We start from the raw sequence: 22,208 nt of genomic DNA on the forward strand, positions 1-22,208 counted from the left end.
TGGTATGGTCATAGATTTCACATATGCCGATGGCAGGTTCTGACTACTTGGTATCTCCTATTTTCTTTTTATTTCTATTTTAAGTTAGTTGAGGAGGCTACTGGTCATGCAGCTTCAGGTGTTCTGCCTTTCTGTCGTTCTCTGTGCAATCTGTGTTGCAAATTTTTGTCAATAAATTTTGGCTGAGAATGCCAAAACAAGTGCGCGAGCGCACTGGACATCATAACTGTTAAGATAAGATTGCCTAGATGCGATGCTATGCGATGCGATGAGGGCAAAAATGAATTCAATTAGTTCTGATTTAAAACTAATTGAAAATGCGTCAACTAAACAAGGAGCAACAAGACTTGCTTTGCAGGCTGCCTGCCTCTTGTTAGTTGTGTTGCAGTTGTTGGTAGCAGGTTGTTTGCTAGCTGGTTGCTGGTTGGCCAGAGGCTCTCTTCGGACTTGGACTTGGCCTGTCGATAGGTGTGTAAGTTATTTGTCTTAAGTGCTGCCGGGAGGCGTTGTACGAGCCATACACCAAGCATGTTGGCATGACTTTTATGATTATGGCCGAAATGCCAGATAAATAGCAAGATAGCTAGATCAGGGAGAGGGGACAGTAAATGATAGAAAGAGAGCACGTACTAATGAAGTTCTCAGTGCACAATTTCGTTAGATTTTACTGTCAACTTAACTGCACAATTGTGACAACTTTAATGTGCCACATGGAATTTATGGGGTCGTCTTTATAGATAGAGATAGAGACAATGATCTCGACAAAAATGAAGAAAAGGAAAAAAGAAGGCAGCATGCGCCTTTTGTTTAGCTAATTGTAATACGAAATCATAACACGCCATAAAAACGACACAAAGCAGGAGACATGAGACCGGTTCGAGACGAAACTCAGAGAGTAGACTCACTTGGGTTCAGGCCAAAACAGACAGCAGCTGGTCAATGGACAAACAATGCTCTAAGGAGCTGTAAGAGCAGCGGCAACAGATCAACCATAAATCATGTTTGGGAACACGTTCCTCCAGTGCACAGAAAGAAAAGAGAAACATCTGTTGTTATTGTGGAGTAGCTTTCTTAAGGACAATGGCAGCAGGACTTGCTGCAAGCTTAGGGCGCAAAAAACTGGTTGTCTGCTTTAAACACAGATAAATGACAACAACAATAGCAACAGCAACAAGATTGTAGCGTGATCGTAGCTGGCAGCTGCCAAAGCTTAGCGCCGCAGCAACAGGCACAAAATGGCGGACAGGAGAGGCCGCAGGATAATAGCTTTGCCAACGCCAATCTTCTTTTTGAGAGGTCTGTTGAGTCACCTTGGCACGTGGTGAGCTTCTTAGCAGGCTGCTGGCATCAGCAGCTGCTCAAGATGCAGCTGCTTTGACTCTGACTCTGAATTTTCGACTATCCCGTTTCGGGTCCTGCCAACCAGGTTGATTACCAGGACGAGCAACACGTGTGTATGTGTGGCTGTGTGTGTGTATGAGGATCGTTTGACTAGCTTAATTATTATTTACCTTGCCTCAAGGTTATGGCATTATTATTATTTTTGTATACCCAACTTGATTATTATTTCATAATCTAGGTCTGCCCTGGATACCCTCGCTTCCCTCTGTAACCACCCCTAAGCAGTTTCAATTGTTTGTGATCTACTTTCGATGTGCCTGCCCGACATGTTCTGGCATGCAGTCGCCCCTTTTCCTTATCCACGGTTCCTTATTCTTGTTGTCCTTGAGCTTGGCCCAGGTCCAACCCTATGTTATAACGATGCGTATCCGTTGTTTGAAACCGCGCAACCCCAATTGAAAATACATAATAATACCAAATACAAAAAATAATAATTACGCACTCACACACATGCCAAGCAATACTCCGCGTATATATGAGTTTCCTTTCCGATTATCATCTTCTTTAGCTCTGATTTTTTCCTTTTTTTCATCTCTGCTACGCATAATCTTTGCCATTGAAATCAGAAATCCAAAACTGCGCATTCGCTTTCTAAGTCGAAATTTGGTACAATTATTGTGCCATGTTCGGCATTGTTTGTAGTGCGTAACTCATCTCTAAACTGGGCTCGATGTGGGGTTGTTTTATTGTCCTACAGTCGAATTATGTACACTGAACAAAATATCCTTTTTTAAGAGCTGTGATAAATTATTGATATTGTCATTAATCATTTCGTTTCTTGCATAAATTAACGATTCATTTTCTTAAATCGTTTAATATGTATAAAACTACAGTCGACAAAATAACAATACTTTGAAAATATAAAACGCATAAAATCTAATAGATTCTAAAATTCATTTGAGATTGAAATCTAGAGAAAAAAATTAAAATAATCTGTTTCAATATAAAGCATGTTATTTATTAACTTCACTTGAGAGATCCGAAAGCTGAAATTTCATCTTAGTTTAACTTTTCTCCAATTTCACATCTCTAAACATCATCGCCCATCTCTAAGTTACAGTATATTTGTCATAATTTCTCGGCACTCTCTCAGCAAATTTAATCTTAAGCAACTCCAAACTAACGACAGTTATTTCTACAAATTATAATTTGTTTTCGGTCTGTGACTGCAGTGTACTTCTAGAGTTTTCCCAATAAAAACATACAATAAAAAACTGTACCCAAATCGCTCAAAAGCGCGTAAAACTCTTTGAAAAGCAATCAAGGCAAAAAGAACAGGGAGAACTACGCATTGGATTAAATATTATACTCGTAGTACTTGCATGTATAATTTATGCAACCCCAATGGAAAGATTTTATTTGGGTACATCTCGCACAACGCATATGGCATTGGGGTGGCTCCTGGTTTTTTGGCATGGGATGTCAAGGATGTTAAGGATTTTGGATACCATGGGAAAGGGGCCGAGGTTTAGTTTCGGGTTGGAATTCGGTATTGCGCCGTCGGAGATTCTCACGCTGCTTGCGATATGTTTTTCGCATTTTGTGCGCAGCTTCTTCATCGTCGTCAGCTTCTTCTTCTTTCTGTTGTTATTGGTTGGTCCTTGCTGATGTTCTTGCCATTTGCTGTTCTTGCCCTTGTTATTGTCGGTTTTTGATTTGGGTAGGCCTTTTCTTTGCTTACTTACCATACTTGCATTGCGCCTTTGTGTCTCGCTGGTTTCCTGAGAGGCGAGAGATGGGAAGACGACGCAGAAACTCCATGATAATTATGTGTGATGTGTGTGTGATTTGAGTCCTAGGCGAAAGTGCATTCATATTATAATTTTTAATTTTTTCTTATATGAATGGCAATACAATTGCAACAAAGAGACTGATCCTGTGACATTTCCGTTTAATTGTTCGATCGTAACGGTGCCTAGAGACAAGTTTTACACGTGTAACCGATTCCGAGTTGATCGAGGAGTAGAAAAAGAGTCGAAGTCGAAAGCAATCTTGGGATCATCATTAAGCCCAAACGGCAGCTGTTGCCTCTTGTCTTAATTTTTTCGCCAACTTTATGCGATTTCTTAACGCATAAACATATCAAATTACGATCGCAAGAAGAAGCACATAAAAACCGGAAGTTTTTAAATCAAAAACAAAAGCTTCGCTTCAGCATCGCATCGAATCGCAGTCTGCTTAATTTTTGGTTGCCTTTCAAATATTTTTTTTGCATTATTTTTTTGCTCATTTCCTTTTTGTTGGAGTATTATTATTATTATTATTATTATTATTATTATTTTGTTGGTGCATTGCTGCAACCTCTGCCGTTCTGCCCTTGAGGATGCTGATTCGCCTCGCCATGATCATTGCCTGAACTTGAAAAAGCAACTTCGCCTCGCTTGATTTGCCTGCAGGTCAGTGCAAACACAATTTCAGTTACATTTCTCGCAGCTTTTTGGTTTTATTGAGCAAACATGGGATCGCAGTGCAAACAGGCAGTGATCGGCAATCTTTCGATCAGCTATCGAAGATCAACACGTCGATCGGCGATCTTCGTACAGTTCTTCAGATTGTGGAAAGAATCTGCATTGCGCAAGTTCATTGACGCCCTTGGAGATATTAATACTGCAGTTTAAGTTGTAACTGGTTAATGATTATAAACAGACCTGATCTTATGCATTGAAGCCAAATATAACATGACATGACATATGATTTCCTAAATGGAAATTTTAGGAGAATTTTATCTCTAAAGTTTGTATTTTTAAATGTTTCCTAATAATGAATAAGTAAACTTTGAAAATCTTAAGTTAGACTTTTGTAATAGTAATAGCCGTAGTAGTATATAAAATGAGCATATTCAGAAATTCTTTAGATTATTTGTTCTGCATGATACTGCAAGTGAACTTCCAAGCCTTTCCCTCTCCCTGGCATCGCTTATCGTAATAATAACTAGTTAAGCTTAGCTTCAGCGTCTTATTGAGCTCAACCAAACTTTTAATTATCTTTCAGGCGATTTAATGCGCTATCAAGTTTTAAGCAGTATAAATAAAGCTTTGATTATCTCTCTCCGTTTCCTTCTAAATATTTATTTTCTCATCCGAATAGAGCCATTACCATCATCATCCCAATTTGCACCCCCCGAAATCTAACAAATTTATTCGCTTTGCAGCTGATGGATCGATAAATCGAGCAATCGATCTAAGAGTCTAGTGTCCAAAGCAAATGGATTGTATAATCCTCTGGCACAAGATCACATGAACGAGATAAATCGGTGCCTGAATACTGGTAGCTATCTTTTCGCAGGCTGCATCTTGGGTTGCTGCTTTGTCTTTGTTTTTAGGCTAAGCCGCAAGCAAATTGGCGCTGCGCTTGAGATCAATCATTTGCAAGCAAAAGACTGTGCATTATAATAAATCAACGGAAACGTTTTTGTGCCATGTAATTTCTTGTGTGTGTGGCACAGGACTTTCAACTAACGTTGCATAGTCCTTGTAGCATCCTGCTGCTGCCTTTTGTGTCCCTGCCACAAATTCTATTGTGCCGAAAATGTTGTTTTGCTTTCGCTTCGATTCGTTTCGTTTGGGTTTCGTTTGGTTGCCGTTTACTGTCTTTGCTGTTTGCGTTTCGAAATGCAAAATATGAAGGACAGTTCGGTGTACCAGGTGCGGGGCCATCGTGCGTCCAGTGTGTATTTGCTTTTAAAAGAGAATTGTGTGGCGATCTCAGTACGATATGCAAACATCTGCCTCTGATCTTCTGTCCAGTTCAGTTGAGTTCAGTTTAGTTCAGGTCTTGTTCTGACTGTACTAAAGATATGGGTATCGTTTTACAGGTGCTATCCACAGTTCGTTTAAACGAATATTCGTCATCGATTTGATACGTGTCTGCTACCAAATAATGTAATACCCATAAAGAACTCTCGAAACTAATCAGTCGACACCTGTTATTTCGACAATATTAGGTTCACTACGTGCGCAGCTCGCAATGGAATATAACCCTAACTTCTAAGCATGAATCGTGATCGATGCTCTGTGTGTGGGTTTTCCCGAGAAAAAAGGATATCTGCTGAAGACAGAGAAACCTGTTGGCTGCTAATGCGGCACATTAATTCAAAGAGGAGAAACTCACTCAGCCGACTCAACTCGACCGATCAAGAACAGAGTCCAAGCGCAGGTAGACAACCGATTTTCCTGTCTGCAGGATTAGCATTAGAACAAAAATAAGCAGACACGAATACGAACATATATCAAGGGAAAAGGATCAAGCAACGAGCCTTGCCTGTAAGTAGCCAGCTTATTGTAAGCCACATTCACATCCACAACAGCAACAGCAGTAACAGCAGCAGCAGCAACATCATCAATTCCTGAACTGAACCAAAACCAAAGACGTTGCCGAAAACTCATTGAGGCGGAAGTAACAGCTGCGTCTTGTAAATGCATCCACGACGGTCTGAGACAAAAGTCTGTGAGTCTCTTTGCGACTTGGCAATTATGCGCAGCTGTAAGATCAAAGATCGAAAAGGATTGAAAGCTTCGCTCCCACACATAAAGGCCCAAAGCTTTGGTGCTTCCCCCAGATTCTCTGCTCAACCTTATTGTTTTTTTCTTTTCTTAGGTTATTTTTTTCTTTTCTTAGGTTATTTTTTTAACTTATTTTCAGAGTCAGAGTCAGTTGTCGACATCGTCGCACCTGTCGCACAATTTATTTTACGCCAAGAAGTGAAAAGCCCAAAAGCAAAAACCACCAAAAAAATAAAAACAACAAAAAACAGTTGCTTGATGTGCAGCGCATATCCGTTTGTCTTTAGCTTCCTTTTCGTAATGACGACAAACCAAAAAGAAGCAGCTGCCAGCATCAGGACAAAAGAGACCCAAAAAACAAGTACTACAACCATTCACGAGGAGCCCCAAAGATCTGATACCCTTGCTGATATATTACGCCAACTCAGCCATATAGAAGGATAATCTGAGATTTAATTCAGTTCATGCGATCGTCGGATAACATTTAAGTAACCATTAGATCTTCTTGATTATACTTTTGTTTTCAACTAAGCTCTTTTAGTATATGATTTTGAATTGGTTTTCTACCAGCCAAATTATTCACTTCATCTTATAATCGTTTGGATAAGATTATATGGATATAATTTAGTTGAGTTTGTTCTGACTACCAGAAACCTGCATATGAAATTCGCTCCTACAGAACAATTAAAACATTATTGTACAGACAACATTATTTTTATACTTTTAGTAAATAATCTTAAGAATGGTTAATAAAACCCTTTCTTAACCTCTTATATTTTGTTAATTCGAATAAATATTTTCATTTACCTTCTCAAATTCGTAGAACTTCTTTTGATTATTATAAAATACGTGCTGTTATAATAACACTCTTAGTTAGAGTATACAAAAAATAAAAGAAACGTGGACTGTGAGGTCCTACTGATTGTCAGATACTAACAGACAGGAAGACTGTGAATAAGCAGAGCGAAGTGCAGCTTTGGACTTGCGTTCAATGAGGATCTGTGCTTGTAATTTGCAATCGTTCACATGTTGTTCTTGTCTGATTCTGTTTGTTTTGATATGTTTTTTTGTGATCATAAACTTGCCCTGATCACTTTAAGTAGCTTTTTCGTTTATAAAATTGCCGAAATTTACGCAAACTGTCTCGAAGTACGGAAAGTACGTTTCCCTCTCTTCGTGGCTGTGTGAGAAACAAAAGGTCTTGACGATCGGTCTGATTCACCACGGCGCTGTAGATCAATGTCATGTTTATGCTTTTTTTATCAAATTTATAACTTTATTAAAAATATGAACGTATGACGGGGATGCTGTGATCGGTTCAAGATCGGTCAACCTACTGCTCGCAGTTCAATTGACAGATTGAACCCGATTCCAACAAGTAAAAAAGCTACAGTCGAGTGAGCTTGAGCAATATTGTGCAGTATTTACTTTAAAATATACCATATTAATATAACGCAAAAATACTAAAATAATATCCAAGGTTATTTTGGGTATATTGAAAAATTAAAAATATACCATAGAGTGCAGAATATACTAGATTGTCAGCCAAAGCAACTAAAACCCCTAGTAAGTAGACGTTTTTGTCCAAAAAAAAGTGTTTCTCAAATAATTTCTACAGTTGTTATTTGAACTCAACATTATCAGAGATCATAAAGATAATAATAACTAGTTGTATGTGCCAAAAATAGCGCCTCTAACTTCAAAATCACGCTTGTTACTCGATATTTGTCAATTTGCAGAAGCGGAAGTTGGCGTGACAAAAATTTAAAACAAACATAAAAAATATATCTATATTTCTTATAGTCTCTGAGCCTGGGGTCGATCATGCCTCCTTCTGCCGGATACGTACGTTTCATAGAGGCACTAAGTTATAATATCCTTCAAGTATGTAATGATCATCCAAATTTTATTGAGTAATCCTAATAATTATAATAATTAAATTTTGTCACGATCAATACGAAAATACTTATCAAATATTTATTGAGTCAAGATAAATTTATATTTGCATTTATAGAACCATATTCGAAATCCTAGAATATATAAACATATAGACTTAAAATATTGTTATTCTGATTGAAGTCTAATGCTTAACAAGATTGCTCGACAAGAGTACTTCTAGTCTTTTCAGATATTTTCTCGGTCACCAGTTGACTGATCTGCTCACATCATCCAGCACATTCCACACGAAGTGTTCAAGTCTTGAATTTAACCCTCAAAATTGTTCGGGTGAGCTAAATAAATTGCTTGGAAAACATAAACAAATTACAAACAATTAATAAAACAGTTTGGGTGTGTGTACTTTGCACTGTTAGTGTGGCATGTAATGGCCCATTTGATGGGTGCAGGATATGGGGTGGTGGCTTGTAAACGACAATGTAATAGCTACCCATGCTCAAAGACCCGATAAGCAAAAAACCTTAGACGCAGCCCATCAAAGAAGGGAATTGGTTGAGCTACAGCTACTTCGTCAAAGGTGTGAAGACAGTTTGCAGATTAGACAATTTGCCATGGTTCGTTAGGACTTTGGGCCGTTCGTCGTCGTTGGTTGTTAGGTCGTTGATGGCATATGGAAAATCAAAACATAATTTCCAACGCTTCAATGAATCTGCAACAGGGGCAAAGGGAAAGCCTTGAGCCCCGGCGATGGGTGCAGAAAGAACTCTTACCGGTTTTGAAAGAGGAGGCAAACTAGTTTCACAGCGGGATCGCTTCTTTCCATTTGCTTTGCTTTACCTTTGTGTGTCCCTCTCCCTCTCCTCTGTGTCGTGTGCTTTCTTTGAGCGAGACAATGAGGTTCATTAGAAATGCAGAGGCACACTCACACTCTCACAGTCGTAGGGCATTGGCAGGATCAGACAAAGGGTACAGCTGCGTTGCTTCTTTCAACTTTGAGCTTTGCGGCACGAAATCAATTGGCATTTTCGTGTCGTGCCACTCGTAGCAGCTGTTATCCTGTGGCGCATCCTTTTGCAATTAACAGCCACAGTCAACTGGAGTGGAGATGGGGGCAGCCACGTAAGCAGCAAACCCTGAGTAGAGGAGTAGAGACAGAGCCGCAGGCACGGGTTAAACTCATTAAAGCCAACGCCGGCTGTTCGTCTGCGTACAGTTGCCAAACGCAAGCTGATCGCCTGGCCCGAATGATGGCCCGGGACTCTGTGGCACAAATCAGTCAGTCAGTCAGTCATTTAGTCAGCAAGGCAGTCAGACAGCCAGTCAATTGGTCAGTTTGTCAAGCATGCAGTCAACCTGCACACAGTTGCTCGGTCTGCAACTGTTTGTCGGCCTCTTGGCCATCACCTGCCATCGACATCGCCCGGCTCTTAGCCATGTGTCTGCTTGTGTGTATGTTTGTTTGTGTCTGTTAATGTGTTTAATGATGCCTGTGCCATTCGCGCAGTTATGCTAAATTGCAGCTCTGACTGCCCCAGCGATCCACTGTTCGCTGCAATCCACGCGGTGGCACATGTCGCTGCCACTATGCCACAGACGCTTGCCACTGCCTCTGCCTCGTGCGACGCGTCATCGATTGTCCTGCATGTTGTATGCGATCTGCGGGCTGTCTCCTCTGTCTGTGTCTCTTTCTAGCCACGCGCCCTGTTGATCGGAATAAAACTTTCCACATGATTTTTACCTTTTTTTGCCATGCAGTTCCGTCCTCATTCAGCACCCTTGAGTACTGATCACCGACCACCGATCGATGTTGCAACTGCGCCTTGGGAAAGCACCTGCCAACATCATCAGCTCAACTCAAATTCAGCGCAAAATGTGGGCCGCCCTAATGGAGTTGTCTTGCGGGCTTTAGGGCAAATTCGGGGATTCGCTCACAGGTTTCGGGATTCGGGTTTTGCCATTCGACGGCACTTGGTATTTGTTCATCTTTTGCGACTTTTCGACTTTTTCTGCCTCAGGCTACATCGCATTAATAACTAAAATTTTACCTAATTATTTTCATATTTTATTTAAAACTCTAATAAATGCCCCCCGATTGCAACTCTTTGGAGCTGTGGACGAACCGCAAATGCCATGGGCAATATATGAAAGGGGGCATGTCTTTGTCATTCATTAGGGACAACTCAAGGAATCTCGGAGGTGCCATTATAAAGCTACAAAAGCGGCAAGACTTTTACCCAAAATGATCAGTCTGCTGTTGGAATGCTTATTTGAGGGTTTCGCTGTGATCGGAACAGCAATTTCATCATCTGTTATAAATACGTATTTTAATGTACTGTAAATATACTACTCTGTAGTTCTTGTTTTTTTCTGGGATTTCTACAATTTTCTACAACCTTCTATTTAAAACGTCTCTCAATTGTAGGGCATACTCAGTTCGGCGCATGCGCTATAAGCAAACTCCTAACGCAAGATCGATGAGCTCCTCTTTGTAGTTTGTAGCGAATGCTGCTTCTGCTGCTGATGCCTGCTGCCTTTTGTCGCTGAGCGCAAGCAAAGCAACAAAAAATGTCCGTTATTATGCATTGTAGTAGAGATGACAGCGTGCCGATACATGACTAACTTTAGCAGCATCGTAATTCACGCATGTTTTCGTGATCTTAATTAGTTAACGACAAATGAATATTACAATTTATGAAGAATTTCGTTCATAAGCAAGCACATAATAAGCATTTGAGCCTCGCTTCATCATGCCTTCGTGCTCGTTTTTCGTCGTGTCAAGACACATCGGCTTGCGCCCATCGCTATCGCTGCTTTTGTAGTCGCATCTTTGCCTTCGCCTGGCAGCCAGCCTGCTGCTTGCGTCGCTGCCGCCTGCTCGAAGTAGCAGCAGAAGCAGGCAGGCAGAGAAGCAGCAGAAGTTCTTCTTCTTGTTAGACTGTGGCTGACGCTTTCGAGCGACGTTGTCGCTGAAGCAGGAATCAATTGCGCGCGCACCATCAGCGAGGACGGTTGTGGCAAAAGAACTCTTAAGGAATTCTGTCTCACATCGCGGCCCTAGCGGTTTAAAATGATCTCTCGTGTTTGACTTTGGAAACGAACGCGACTTTATCTCTTTTAAGGTTTGTGAAGTTATGTGTGACTTTGTGTTTTGTGTTTGTTTGTGTTCGTGTTACACTCGTTTTTAAATGTAAGGCGACAAAGACAAAGTGCGCTGAACGTAAAGACGAGAAAAAAAAAAATACAAAAACTAATTGTGTGTTAAGTGCAAAGAGACATGCAAAAAATATGCCAAAAACAACATTTCGAGTCGGCTCAACTGCAGTTGCAGTTGGTGCAAAGTTTACAGCTACGAAAAAGGCAGCTTGTAGTTTACGATTCCGGTGGGTGCGGCGAATGTGCCTCTTGTCGTTGTTGTTGTTCTTGATCTTGAACTCACGTTGAGGCCGAGGCCAAATCTCCAGCGAACAGCAAGTGCAGCAGCACGACAAGGAAAAGAGGAGAAAAAACGACGACGCAGCAGCAGCAGCCATTGCATTTCTTTTGATTGCTTGTGTATCATCTTCGGGGATCTTGGCAAAACGCCTTCGCCTGCGACGACTTCGTCTTTTGCCTGCATACTCTTCGCCCACTCGTCCGTTAAATTTTCGTCGCCGAAATGCTCTTCGGTCGCTCCTAAGTTGTTGCTATGTTTCGTTAGTTCTTTTTTCGGTGATGAAGAACAACGTAGAACCAAAGGAGATGTTGGAGACGAAGAGACACTATGCACTCAAAAGGTAATCTTATGCTAGAGTTATAAAACTGCCGTTAGTTTTTATGTTTAACCGTTTGACGTTTGGGTGCAGCAGCAACTCCAACTCAGCCTTAGCCTTAGAGAGAGAGAGGGAGAGTCTCTCTCAACGCTTTACGTTATTCGTTTTACAGCAGTCTGTACAAAGTCCAAATTCCTTATGTTATGTTTGACCATCACATCAACCATCAGCCAACTGACGCTTGCAGTTTGACATTCATAGACACAGAAAGCTTTGCATTTTGCAGCTTATGACGCAATAAATAAATGATGAAGGAGGGGGGACACTGAGTATGAAAAATACCCCTGGGCGAAGTTTTAACGACGCAAAAAAGCTTATTGCTATGGGGAAATGTTGGTGAAGGGGTCGCGTTCAGTCGGCTGTTGCCAACCATTTATTTCATTTGAGCGAAAAGTACAAAGAAGTAGTTCATTGTGCTTAAGTATTTTTGAGGATTGTGACTCATCCTCACCCCCAACATTTCTATACGCGTTGGTTTGCGCGCCAAGGCAAAAATGAACAAGAATCAAAGCAACAAAAGGGCAGCCCAGAAAATAGAGAGAACGAGAAAGAAAAAGAGCATCACTCGTATCACGTGTGTTGCCAACTTCACTCAGTTTTGCGTTGCGTCGCAGCTTCTGAGCTCCCATGTCAGCGCCTTCATTATTATAATTTTTATTGCTTTTGAATAAATCAAGAAACACACATAATACATAAGAGTGTATATGTATACACTTTTTATATTCGCATTAAAAGGCACCTTTTTGGAAGCTTGCACTAATTTCACAAAATGTTGTTGCTGATCCTTTTTTTTATGTGTTGCGCGCATTTCCGTTACTGATTTTTTTTCTTTATTATTGATGTTGTTGTTCCTCTTTGAGGTTCGCTTTTGTTTTTGTGCCAAATCATTGCCACAAATACTGAAACATGAGGGAAACATGAAATGTCTGTGGTTTGCATACAAATTCATTAGTGCCGCAGTGCCAATGGTGATTGCAACAACGACGCCGTTAAGGAACTGACTGACTGACTGACTGCTTGCCTCCTCCTACTATTCCAATTCCCATTTCCCCACCTCACACATCTACTCAACATCCATTGGACCCACACAGCTTTTTGTTGCGTTTTTGTATTTTGTTTTTGGTTTTTGGGTTCACAGTTCCAAGAATTCTGCAGCGCACCTTTGTTACAGACCGGCAAGAGTTCGCCAGGAGGAACTCACACGGCGTTACCATCAAGTTCTTGTTCTTCTTGCTTTTCTCTGGAATTGTCTTTGAGGCTTTCTTTAAAGTGTTGTCAAGTGTTGCTTTAATAACCTAATCTTAATTATGGGATATCGAAAGATACAACCGATATCTTGCCAAATATATGCACAAAGATCAGTTAAACCCTTTGTAACGAAATTCATTGTAGAATTACAAAACGAATTTGTCACAGTCTTCGTTACAGATTTCGTTGTAACCCTTTCTCAGTTGCTTGACAAACTATATCTCTACGGCTTATCTACTTTAAGCTGAAAACTGAAACAGAACCCCAAACAGATTTTGTTTTCCAACCACAACTACTGGAGCTGTGTGCGTCTTATCGCACATCTATCTCTATTAGGCAGGCCACGTGATCCAGATCCATTGCTTATATAGATCGCTGTCTGTCTCACATAAATTAGACACAACTTCAACACTTTTCGCCTTGCGACGAGCCAAGAATTTATGAAGTTCAAATTATTTTTTCCTTTAATTTTTTTTTGTTGTATTTTGTTGAGCTGCCCTTTTTTCCGCTTACTGTGTGTAACCCAAAATGTGACCCGAAACTCGTTCTGCACGACAATTTGGCCACTAATTTTGGGACTGCCATACCCAACCAAATACAGTTGTCGGTAAAATTTTATTGATCTTCTGGGCAAAAATATAAAATTGTTTCATGGTCGTCGTCGCCGTCGTCGTTGGCAACGAAATCGAAAACGAAACGCAGCTTGGAATCGAATCGAAACCCCAGGACCATAGAGGACTTGACTCGATCTTGGAATTGAAGTTAAAGTTGGAGCTACTTCTCTGTGTTTCTCTCAGCAGACGTCGTGCCGATAACAACAAATACACACGCTGGTTTAGGAGCCACTGTCCAGAGCAGAGCAGCTGCCGCAAGATCGCCAAAAAGGGCAGTCGAAAAATATTTTTATCTTGATCTTGTTGTTGTTGGTGTTGTATTTTTTTGCCCGTTCTAAATACGCCAAGAGTTGCTTTCGGAGCATAAATATATGTCTTTAGTGTGGCATGTCTGGTTGCGTTTTTGGAACTTGGTAAATGGGCCAAAAAGGGGCTCCGTGCTTGACAAGGAGCCGAACGAAACCGAGCTGTTTTTGAAGCAGCCCAGCGCCGAGTGCCGGCCGTCTGCCAAAATTCATGGAATTAGTTAACGATTAATGATTGGATATTGATTTCGCTTGTTCGGGTCTCGACTCTCTCAGATATGCTTAGCCTCAGCAGTTTCTCTATATACAATATATATATATGCATGATATTGGATTCTCCTCTACCGAAAAACATTTGGCGCTTTCCACTTTTGCAGTTTTGTAAAATTGTAATTTACAGATACTTCACAATGTGCTTGTTGTCCGTTCTTCTCCATTCTCGGTTCATAAAATTTTGGTGTATTTTTATTGGCTTGACGAACTTTCTTCGTGCATGGTTTTAACCAATTTTATCTTTACGATCGTCACTCACATAAAACACACAAATTGAATGCGAGGAGAGAACAGACGCAGTAGAGCGGAGAGCAGAGGGAAGACAGTAGGAAGAGGTAGCTACAACAAAAACAGCTTCCCAGGTAGTTTAGACGCAAAGCTTGGCTTCTTTTTTTTTTGCTTCTTCGCATCTTTCATTTTTTCCATTGCCGCTTCCTATGAAACTTAATTTGTGGTGCTGCTCCTTAGCCGCATATCAAATTGGCGCTATCGAACACTACACACAGACACACACACACACACACGTGCAGACTCAACAATGCCCCACATAACTATGGGGCAGCCTTCTTAATAATAAGCGTCGCACACCAAATTTGCTTAGCTCTTTGAAATTTGTTGTTCTTCGCCTGCGCGAAATTTGAGGCTTAAATTCCTCAAAGATCTTTTCATCCAAAGCTTCCAAACACACACACACATACACACTTAGACAGCATAATTGGAACACATTTAACGCCACGTTTTGTAGAAGCCTCGAGCAGCAGCAGAATCAGAGAAGAATCTCTTTTAAAAATCTGTCGGGTTGAAATTTGTGTGAGAACTTGGATTCTACGAGTATCTTGCGGGATTATAACTGGGCGCAAATTTTGCCGCTAATGATTTGCTTACTGACTTGGCAACAAGTATGTGTGTGTGTGTGTCGTCCGTGTGTGTGTGTGAAAAGGCCTATTAATTGCATTTTAAGCAAAGCTGCTTGACTTTTTTAGAGTCTCAGCAGGCTCTAGTAATTGAGTTGTTAGCCATTTAGTTGTGCCCCCCTCCTGCGAAGAGTTCTCGTTGCAATCTTTGAGTAATTTTATTGCTAACGAGGCTTGTTGCACTTGTTGCAATTGCCTGCAGTTACAATTCAAATGCAAATATCTCAGAATTTCTGTGTACTTTCTTTTTTTGTGAACTTTACAGAAATGTTACTAAGTTCAATTTGTTGTATGTACAAGAATTAGTGAGCTTTTGTTCAAAGCTCAAAGCTTTCAATGTCGGCTTTTCCTTTTTTTATTATCAAAACCGAAAAGTAACAGGAAATGACTTCCAAATGTTTAAACTTAACACAAACCAGATGTAGCATTATTAATACGGCAAGCAATTGCGAAATTTTAATTTCTAAAACGGTATCGCTTAAATCATATAATTCATATAGTTTAAGCAACCCACACGCAAAGCTCTCTAGCTGCAGCGTTTAGGTATTGTATGCCCAATTTGGAATAGAGAGAAGAATATGAAAGAAGACGAAGTAGATGCCAAGGCCAATAAAAACAGGCAACTCTCTAATCGCTGGCCATTTGCATTGATTGCAAGCAACACAATTGCCAAACTGACGCCCAGTGCATTTCAAACTGCAATGTCCAGTCAGAACATATATGGATGCATATACAATGTCTGTTTGCTGGAGCATTGCTCGTATATTATGCCATAACAATATCATCGAAATGACCAGGCAGTGCAGACGAGAGAGGGGAACATGCAGCATATGGGAATGGGAAATGGTTTTGTGCGCATTGCAGGCAGGAGAGTTGCCCACTTATTTGCAGCAACTAATATTAAAACACCGTTATGCATATCAGCCACACACTCACACACTATCCACATCCAGATCCAGATCCAGATGTAGCATATCGACTCACAACAACTGGCAAACTGGCAGTTCGCTCTCTCATGCCGATTGGCATTGGCATCTCTTGGCCATCCATGGACGTAACCCTTTAATTATGGCTCAGCAAAGCACAGCAGAGACGCAGCAACAGGCAACAGGCTTAGAAGACAAAAAACAAAAGCGTAGACAACAACGAGTGCAGCACGTCAACGCCTTTCGAATGGCACTCGCCCATATACATATATCGGGTTCTATATACTATACTCGCTAGCCTCCGCAGATACTACAGCAGATTATCTATGGGATACTTTCTAAAAACAGCACAAAAACTGTCCAGTCATATAAATGGCCTCGCCATGTGAGTGTGAGTGCAAAAAAAAAACAAGTTGCAACCGCCAAAAACCAAAAACAAAACAAAAAAAATTGAAAGAAAAGGGGAAAAACTGACAAAAAATGGGCAATGCAAGGCAGCTTAATTGCATTTCGATTACGTGGATAGAACCGAATTTGCAAGCAAATCAAAGTGTTGCAGTTGCGCAGTAAGCAGCGAGCAACAGCCTGGCAACAAACGGCAGAGAAAGCACTCGGCAACAAAGTAAATGTTGCACCGGGAACAGGCCCACAGCAACACACAGAAGGAGGCTGGGCCGACAGTGCCACCAAATAGACAACAGATGAGACAGCCCAGGCACAGCCCAGTTTCAGTTCCAGCCTCAGTCTCAGCCTCAGCCGCAGTCGCAGTCGAGAGTCCCAGTGCCAACTTCGTTGTAACGCCTTTTTTAGTGCGCTCAAGACAAGAAAACTGGTTTCCTGCCTCCTCTGCCAAGGCACAAATTGTAACAGTCCAGAGTAACAGAGTGTGCCTCTCTCAGAACCTTTCTAAGTCAGTCTCGGACTCAGTCTCGGTATCAGTCGCAGTCACCACACCGTTTCAGTCCTAGGCTTTGGCCATTTAATACAGTTATTTTTTGTGTGCAGCGCGCAGACGCAACAAACAGGCCTGAGTCCAAGAACTCTTTTTGGCTGGCAGCTATTGAGACGATTTACTTGGTCGATCCCCCTCTATATATATATGTACATTGTAGTAGTAGTTTCCTATAACCTGTCAATGCATTGACGCTCTACTCGTACTTGGCGTTGCTCCCGGAGTCATTAAAAATGATTCTTCTCAAACTAGAACAGACAACACACCATCATCATCATCATCAGCACCATCGAGCCTCCAACACAACACACCAACGAACCAAGCAGCTAAACAGACAAAAGGCTGTTCGCAATCATAAGCCAGAAGAGTTTCATAATTTTTGGGGAGACACCGACTATGAAATATCCTGTTATTCCGAACGTTTGGGGATAAAATGAATGAGTTTGAAGCTGCTTGTTTTGTATCTCAAAAACTATTTTCAAGTACTTTGACAGCAAATATTCCGAATTTCTAAATCAAATACTGTATCTACATGATTCTACTATTCGAATTTCAATATAAAAATCTTTAGATATTTTGAATAATCAAATTAAAATTTGATATTGATTATATTTTGTCATAGCATAGAATTTATTTTCTTATTTTATAATTTACAAAAAAACGCTTATAGTAATTAACAATGCCATCAGCTCAGTGTGAAATTTAACATTCTTGAAGACAAGCCAAGTGATGAATATTTCATTTTATGTCTTATCGAAATAATTATGTAGTTTGCAGTGGTTTGGTGCTGAATCTATTAAATAGTAAATTCAATTTTTATAAGCTTAACAAAGCAGTTTGTATTGATTGTTAAGCTCTTGAAATGGCAGGAATATAATCAAACTAGTTGTGGCATCGATTCTCTACCTGCTCTGGATCACACACTCCCCCAGTTCTTGACTCCAACTCGGCTGAAGCCTGAAGCAGCTGTAGTTGCCTGCTCGAGGTGCTTGCGCCGTTCACGCGTCGTCCATTCTTTTGGAGTCTGCATCTAGAGGTGGGTTAGGTAGTTGCTTGGTTGCCTGGTTGGTTGTATATTGCCTCTTGGTTGCTGGACTGCCAGTTGTTAGCCTGGCCTGGCCTGGCCCCATTGGCACTGATGGCGTTGATGTTGATTCAGTCGTGTCAGCTGTTTGCTTAAGCAAATATTATTACATGATATTGTGCCGCTTTGTTGCTATTCAATGAATTATTAGTTATTTCAAATTTATGTGGCATTTTGCTTTATACTCTTTCTCTCCCGCTCTCTCACTCTGTTTCTATTTCGTTATCGCGCCGTCTATTTGCGTTTCCGCTTTCCGTTATTATTGGGCTGGGACGGCAACGGCAACGGCGACTGCTTTGCGATTCCTTCTTCCATTGAAGAATGGAGAGCCAAGTCTTAAGCACGAACTGGGGCTGGGACTGGGGCCGATTGAACTCGCTTCTTATTCATGCTGTTGCTGTGCTCTTGTTGTTGTTATTGTTGTTATAGTTGTTGGGGGCGTATTTGCCTAAGAAAAATAAATAAATATGAATTTATTGCAGTGTTTGTTCGTTTTCGACTTCTTCTCTCCCTTCTCCTCCTGTTTCCCATTATTCATTTCCAGTGTGTATGTCATTAAACTTAAAGCTAATGCCCGTTGCGATCATATAAACAAATTCCTGCTCGAGAGCTCCCCCCTTTTTTTTGCTGAAGATAAGCGACATAGAAATACGCTGAACCAAAAAGAAAAAAAAAATTAAATAAAAACTGTCGCGCTTTTTTTCCCCAACCCCAAATCCCAGAGCCAGTGTCAGAAGCAGCCCCACTCAGCACTCAGAGGCATTTGCATATGTGTGTGTAACTATAAAAAAGTGCTCGAGTAACTTTGATTTTTCTGCTGCTCTCAGCTGAACTCAGTCCTAAAAAATACATAATTGCCGCCAACGGATCCAATGGTCCAGCAAAGAGCCTCACAAGATTCTACGAAATTTATCACGCTTTGGATTTCAAATTTTGTCGATGTTAGCCAACTGTTAATGGACCCCCCCTCCTCCCAGCCATACAATACCATACACATTCACATACTTATCAAGCAGAGAATGATCTTTTGTAGAAGACTCTTTGAGGCGTAAGTAAAGGGCATTTAACGCTTGATTTGCAGAGTTTAAATTTACCTGTTGGGTACTTTAGTTTCTCAGCTTGATCCCTCTCTCCATCTCAAACATCCTTAGCGACGTTCCTATTGTTCTCAACAACGCCCGCACAACAAAACCATGTTCAATATACATACAAAAAAAGGAGGCATCAGTCTTATGGAGAGCCCTTCTTCAAGTAGGGGCGGAAATTTAATATGAAATACATTTTTTCTGCATGTTTTTGAAATATGAGATATTTCGGTACTGATCCACTGCTCTGCCTACCTGTTCATCCATTTTATTTTTTTATTTTGTGTATTTTTTTGGAACAGAATAATTATATTGTAATTTGGTCGCATATTGTCGTGGTACTTGTGAAACTCTATACCAAGTGTGCAGATCACGGAGTTTCGCAGTACGTAAGAATAAATCTCATGAATTGCTTGCAGGACGGGAAGGTGTCAACGTTTTGTTTTATAAATAAACATTGCACTTGTCCCGGCCTATGAGCGGTTTTTGCATCAACAAAACATGATCTTTTCACTTGTATATATTGTTAATAATATATTACATCCATTTTAATGAGCTTGTTTTACTTCTTATCATTACAGCTTCTTTTAATTCAACTTGGTACAGTTGCGCTTAATGTCAGCGAAAGCAGTGCAGCCCAAACTGTGAAATACAAAATGTAGAACTGTACTTATTTGTAGGGTTTGTTAATTTGAGAATTACCTGTTTTACTTAAATCAAGTTGACAAAAATGTAATAGAAAATTTCAACGCACGTAATTTTTAAAAACAGCATTTGTAGAAAATAAAAAATCAGTTAAACATTGTAATTTGTTCTACATACATGACTATTGTGATATTAATATTTATTTTACGTGTTCACTACAAATCAAATTTTAAAAGCAATAAAAACAATTTGTGATAAAAAAAACACAAGGTATGTATTACATAAAACAGATACAAAATTTATGAAAAACCAAATCTTTTATAGACCTTAAACAAAAATAGAAGCTTTAAAAAACGCGCGTTTCCCAGCTGTTTAGTATTTTCATGTTGGTATTTTTGTCTCGCATTTTGTTTTGTGCTGTTCGTTTGGTGCATTTGGTGGTTGTAGCAGCGTCGCTGTCGCTAGTGGAAAATGACAACAACAACAACAACGGACGCAAGCAGACGATTGCCCGCCCGCCTGTTGTTGTGTGCCTTTTTTTCCACTGTGTTAAATATAAAAACAAATTGAAATTAAATAAAAATATTCCGCGTGCAATTTAAAGTAAGTTTAATTCGTAGATGAAAAGATAGTAGCGCTTAGCAGCTACTGGTGTTAGAATTAGCCAATTTACTTTTGTATATGTAAATATATACACATATAAATATATCCCCCGTGCGGCGATAAATATTTTTTTATTTTTTACTTTGCTTTTGCTTTTTTTGCGCGTCGCTTTGCTTGGAAATCGTAGCAGGCAGACAATAAGTTTTGTAGCTTGTATTTAGTTTTATTTTATTTGCTTTCTGTTGAACAAATTATAAACTAAAAAATACATAAGATAAGCAATATTTTATTAGAATGTTGAACTGGAATTTATTAAGTTTGGAATTTATTAAACAGTTTGTAGACGTCAATACCGCAGACATGGAGCGTGCATCATCCCCCATGTTACAACTACATGCACCGACGCTCGTGCAACCGCCAAAGAGTCGAGGCAGACCTCGGGCGTCGTATGCGCAAACCGGCGAATTTGATTTGGGCTTGATAAGAGAATATCGCTCACGGCCCGCACTTTATGATCGGAACAATAAACGCTTCAAGGATAAAGTCTATTGTGCTCAGCAATGGATGCAAATGTCCCACAAACTTGGCTATGAGGGTAAGTTTGAACAGAGAATGCTTAGAATTAGTAGTCAAATAATAATTGACTTATAATATTCATTAAATCGACAGTTTCAACGCTACGTGAGCGCATGATCACATTGCGAAATCGTTACAATATCGAGAAGCGACGTCTCGAAAATCTGTCTGGTACATCTGGTACACCAATGGTGTCTCAGTGGCCACTATATGAGAATCTCAGTTTTTTGTCTGAACACATACGATCGAGGCGATCGTATAAGATGATGCATAAGCTGGAGAATCCGCACGAAGACGACGACGATGAGGAGCCCTTCGATGTCGATGACATGCATAGCGAACTAAATGGTCATGCTAAGCGCATTAAACATGAGCAGGAACACGACTATGATCATGGAGAGATATACGATTGCGATCGTCAGTTGCCAGTGACCACAGTACTCAAGTAAGTGCAGTGCACTCCTTTCGAATTTTGAATGAATCTAATTATTTAATTACAGCATACCACACAACACTCAAATATTGAGCCAGGAAGACTACAGCTCGCAATTGAATGGCAGCGATACACTCAATGGCGAAAGCGATCACTTGGATGGACTGCATCAACCGGAGTTGGTGTTGGCAGCTGCTAAACACAAACGTATGCAGTCCATGCATGCGGCGGGACAGGCAATCTCTAGACGGCGGCTCAATGCGTCTACCTCATCAGGAGTAGCTGCATTAAAACCAGAACTAGAAGAATCAGCAATGTCTGCAGGCGTTACATCTTCAGCCAATCCCAAGTATAAAGCCTTTGGCGAATTCATGTCGCATGTCCTCACCGAATTGCCTTCGTCGACATCTATGCGTTTGATTGCCAGCTTTTCTAATGAGCTAACACAGGCAACAATTGCCTATGAGCTCAGCCAGCAGCAACCACAACAGTTGCCAACTCAACAGCAACAACAGAAGCAACAGCAGAAGCGGGGATCCGCAGATCAGCAGCCAAGTAGCATGGATGAAACGGATGAATAGGAATTTAGCATTAAGACCACAATCACTTACACATGTAATATCTACATTATAATTTCTTACATAGGCGACAACAAAAAAATAGTGGGTGGGATATGGGGGAGAGAGTTAGGAGGCCTTATAAATTACAGGCCCCTCTCTATATGCCAAAACGAATAAAACCAATGTCAATAGTTCCAGATCGAGGCGTTCTTTGTCGATTGGCAGGCATGCGCATAGAATTGCATTAACGCCTATGAATTTAAAGATTGCAGAGGCTGAAACCGACAAATGGTTATTGATTATTGGACGCAATTTAAGAAATCCTTGCCCCCAAGCCAGATGTGCACTTGTTTTTCTTTTTTCCACATTTTTTGTTTTATTA

General features: G+C 40.5%; 1 protein-coding gene and 1 long non-coding RNA gene across 3 annotated transcripts; one reads left to right on the forward strand and one right to left on the reverse strand.

Annotated features, from left to right (window-relative positions):
• Positions 1-17,486: 17,486 nt before the first annotated feature.
• On the reverse strand, positions 17,487-19,804 carry LOC132784457 (uncharacterized). The gene is made up of 3 exons (XR_009632253.1): positions 19,712-19,804; positions 19,019-19,651; positions 17,487-18,372 (listed from the first exon to the last, which is right to left on the reverse strand). It is a non-coding gene; the product is annotated as an uncharacterized LOC132784457 (long non-coding RNA).
• LOC132784453 (uncharacterized) lies at positions 19,783-22,037 on the forward strand. 2 transcript variants are annotated; one of them, XM_060790079.1, is made up of 4 exons: positions 19,783-19,924; positions 20,594-20,852; positions 20,927-21,278; positions 21,334-22,037. In XM_060790079.1, the coding sequence occupies exons 2-4, from the start codon at positions 20,618-20,620 to the stop codon at positions 21,845-21,847; spliced, it is 1,101 nt and encodes a 366-aa protein (XP_060646062.1). In that variant the 5' UTR covers positions 19,783-19,924; positions 20,594-20,617; the 3' UTR covers positions 21,848-22,037. The 2 variants fall into 2 exon arrangements, with proteins under 2 accessions (XP_060646062.1, XP_060646063.1); XM_060790080.1 differs by lacking the exon at positions 19,783-19,924 and adding an exon at positions 20,136-20,257.
• Positions 22,038-22,208: the final 171 nt, after the last annotated feature.

The sequence above is a fragment of the Drosophila nasuta genome, chromosome 2R, assembly GCF_023558535.2.
Source record: "Drosophila nasuta strain 15112-1781.00 chromosome 2R, ASM2355853v1, whole genome shotgun sequence".
Taxonomy (NCBI): Eukaryota; Metazoa; Arthropoda; class Insecta; order Diptera; family Drosophilidae; genus Drosophila; species Drosophila nasuta.

Bases quoted from the DNA above. Each gene is read 5' to 3' on its own strand.
- LOC132784453 (XM_060790079.1), top strand. From the start codon at position 20,618: ATGGAGCGTGCATCATCCCCCATGTTACAACTACATGCACCGACGCTC. The intron at 20,853-20,926 runs GTAAGTTTGAAC...TTAAATCGACAG, and splicing joins CCACAAACTTGGCTATGAGG to TTTCAACGCTACGTGAGCGC. The intron at 21,279-21,333 runs GTAAGTGCAGTG...ATTTAATTACAG, and splicing joins CCAGTGACCACAGTACTCAA to CATACCACACAACACTCAAA.